General features: G+C 39.7%; 1 protein-coding gene across 1 annotated transcript; it reads right to left on the bottom strand.

Annotated features, from left to right (window-relative positions):
• On the bottom strand, positions 1 to 1,719 carry LOC110413610 (C2H2-like zinc finger protein). Its single transcript, XM_021424477.1, has one exon. The coding sequence runs from the start codon at positions 1,529 to 1,531 to the stop codon at positions 434 to 436; it is 1,098 nt and encodes a 365-aa protein (XP_021280152.1). The 5' UTR covers positions 1,532 to 1,719; the 3' UTR covers positions 1 to 433.
• Positions 1,720 to 2,201: the final 482 nt, after the last annotated feature.

The raw sequence follows: 2,201 nt of genomic DNA, 5'->3' as shown, positions 1-2,201 counted from the left end.
TGGTTTTTTTATGAGAACCTTCCTTTGAGAAGGACTTTTCTTGCATTAAGGAAAACAAAAAGACCAGTGGTTTGAAGTAAAAACAATCCGCTAGAAAAGTAGGAAACTTTGATTGAACAGAACCCATTAACAACAATGCCTGTTTCTTCTTCAACAAAATATCAAGGAACCCAGAAATCCTAATCCAACAGTGAAATGAACAAAAAGGCATATGTTTAATTGGGCTTCCCTGGAGGTTCTAAATGATCAGTTGATACAAACAAAACTTAAAGACAATTCAGGAAAAAAAAAAAGAATTACAGTTAGAACAGAGTAGAATGGTCTACGACTAACCAGAAAACCTTACAGCTTAAATTTGGAAAAATAGTAAACTAGCAAAAATCTTTAGATCCCAGATGTAGGCAAAAGCTACCAAAATTTTTTTACCTGTGGATCAAACATTGTTGCAAACCACAAATTCAGCATCCGAAACCGCAGAAAGTTCAATTTGGCTGACATCATCTTCATCCATTGGAGCAGGAAGATTAAGATCTATCAGATTATCTCCCAACTTTTTGGAGCTTTTAACAGGAGTACTTTCGGTAGTTGCTACTACTTGACCAGTTACATGAGATCTTTTATGGCCTCCAAGAGCTTGTCCAGATGAGAACACTCTAAAACAAACAGGGCATTCATGAATTTTCTTTTCTGTCACAGAGCAAGCACCCACATTTTCTGGTTCTAACTCTGTTTCATGAGTTGCTGGCGAGCAAGCTTTGATCTTCTTGTGACTCGCTCTGTGTCCACCCAGTGCTTGGTACGATTTAAAAACTTTGTTGCACGTTTCACACCTGTACTTGCCTCGAGTTGTTCTGTTTACCTTGCTTATTTTGAAGTACTCTTCTGATTCATCTGTTTCTTCCATAGACTTTGCTATTTCTGTTTCTTCTTCTTCATCGTCATCTTGATGTACTTTGCTTTTCCATTGGTCCCTTGAAAGCATCATAAGACAGAAAGCGACGTCTTCTTCAGTCGTTGTATCAGAGATCGAACTGACTGGTTCAGGCTCAGCCCAAGACTCGGTCTTGCTCAACTGGTTGTTGTTAACTTTAAGCTTCTTTATTGTTTCTTCTTGCAGCTCTTGACTTTCTTGTTGCTGGTGATGATATTGATGATGCTCCAGCATCTTCCGAGTCCGTTTAGATCGTCTCCGAGTTGGGTTCTTATACGACTCCGTCTCGCTTTCTCTGTCTTGAAGAACAACAGAACCAGCGTCCACAAACTCAGGATCCACCAAGCGGATACTTCTCTTTGGATTCTCCCTAAGCCCATAAAACTGTCCTTTGTCTTCTCCTTCTTCCTCCGATGACGAAAATGAAGCCGAAGCTGCCTCAGACTCTTCGCTTGGTTGATTCTGGGCTACTTCCAGTCGTTCCTGTTCTTCAACTTTGGGAGGAACCGGAAAATGCAACATGTGAGACCTCATATGACCACCCAAAGCTTTTCCATTTACAAAGCTTTTCAAGCACAGTTTACACTTATATTTCTCCATTGCCAAAAATCCAAGACGACCCAACACCCCTCCAAAGACACAGCTGAATCTTTACCTCAAAGGCTGTGAGCTCTGCACTCTGTCTTTGCCTTGTGGGGAAAGAGTTTTAAAGAAACATAGAAAGAGAGTGAAAAACTAAAAAAGGAGTAGGTGACAAGCATTCCTCCACCAAGAGATATATACAAAGATACAAAAAAGAAAAATTAGAATAAAACTAACAAATGGATTTTCTGATTAAAAGGTAAAATTTATTTTCCCCTTAAAACGGCAAATTTCAATAAATTAAAAATTTAATAAAAGGCGTATGCATGAAGGAAGAAAGAGCGACATGTAACATGCGAGACTTGCCCGTTTCTGCATTTATTCCCTCTCCCTTCCTTAATCTGACCTTTCCCAACCTGCCCTTTCTTCAAGGGTATTTCAGGAATTAACAGGAGGTTACCAGGATAAACCGGTGTCTTTTGCTTGTACAAGTCAAGAAAACTGCTGGGGTTTGTTGTAACGACGAAGCAGACTATAGAAAAACCCCCACAAGGATGTCCTGTGCGAAGAAATCCCCCTGGCTGTGACACACAACAAAATGACAAGCACAGGAAAACAAATGAAGTCTTGTCCACGTGTCATATTTCTGTAATTGTAGTTTTCTGTTTTTTTTACCCGCAATTAAAAC

Source organism: Theobroma umbraticum, unplaced genomic scaffold (assembly GCF_002168275.2).
Source record: "Theobroma umbraticum cultivar Fairchild unplaced genomic scaffold, ASM216827v3 scaffold_4.1, whole genome shotgun sequence".
Lineage (NCBI taxonomy): Eukaryota > Viridiplantae > Streptophyta > Magnoliopsida > Malvales > Malvaceae > Theobroma > Theobroma umbraticum.
Note: the sequence above shows the minus strand (reverse complement) of the source record. Positions and strands in the feature narration are given on the sequence as shown.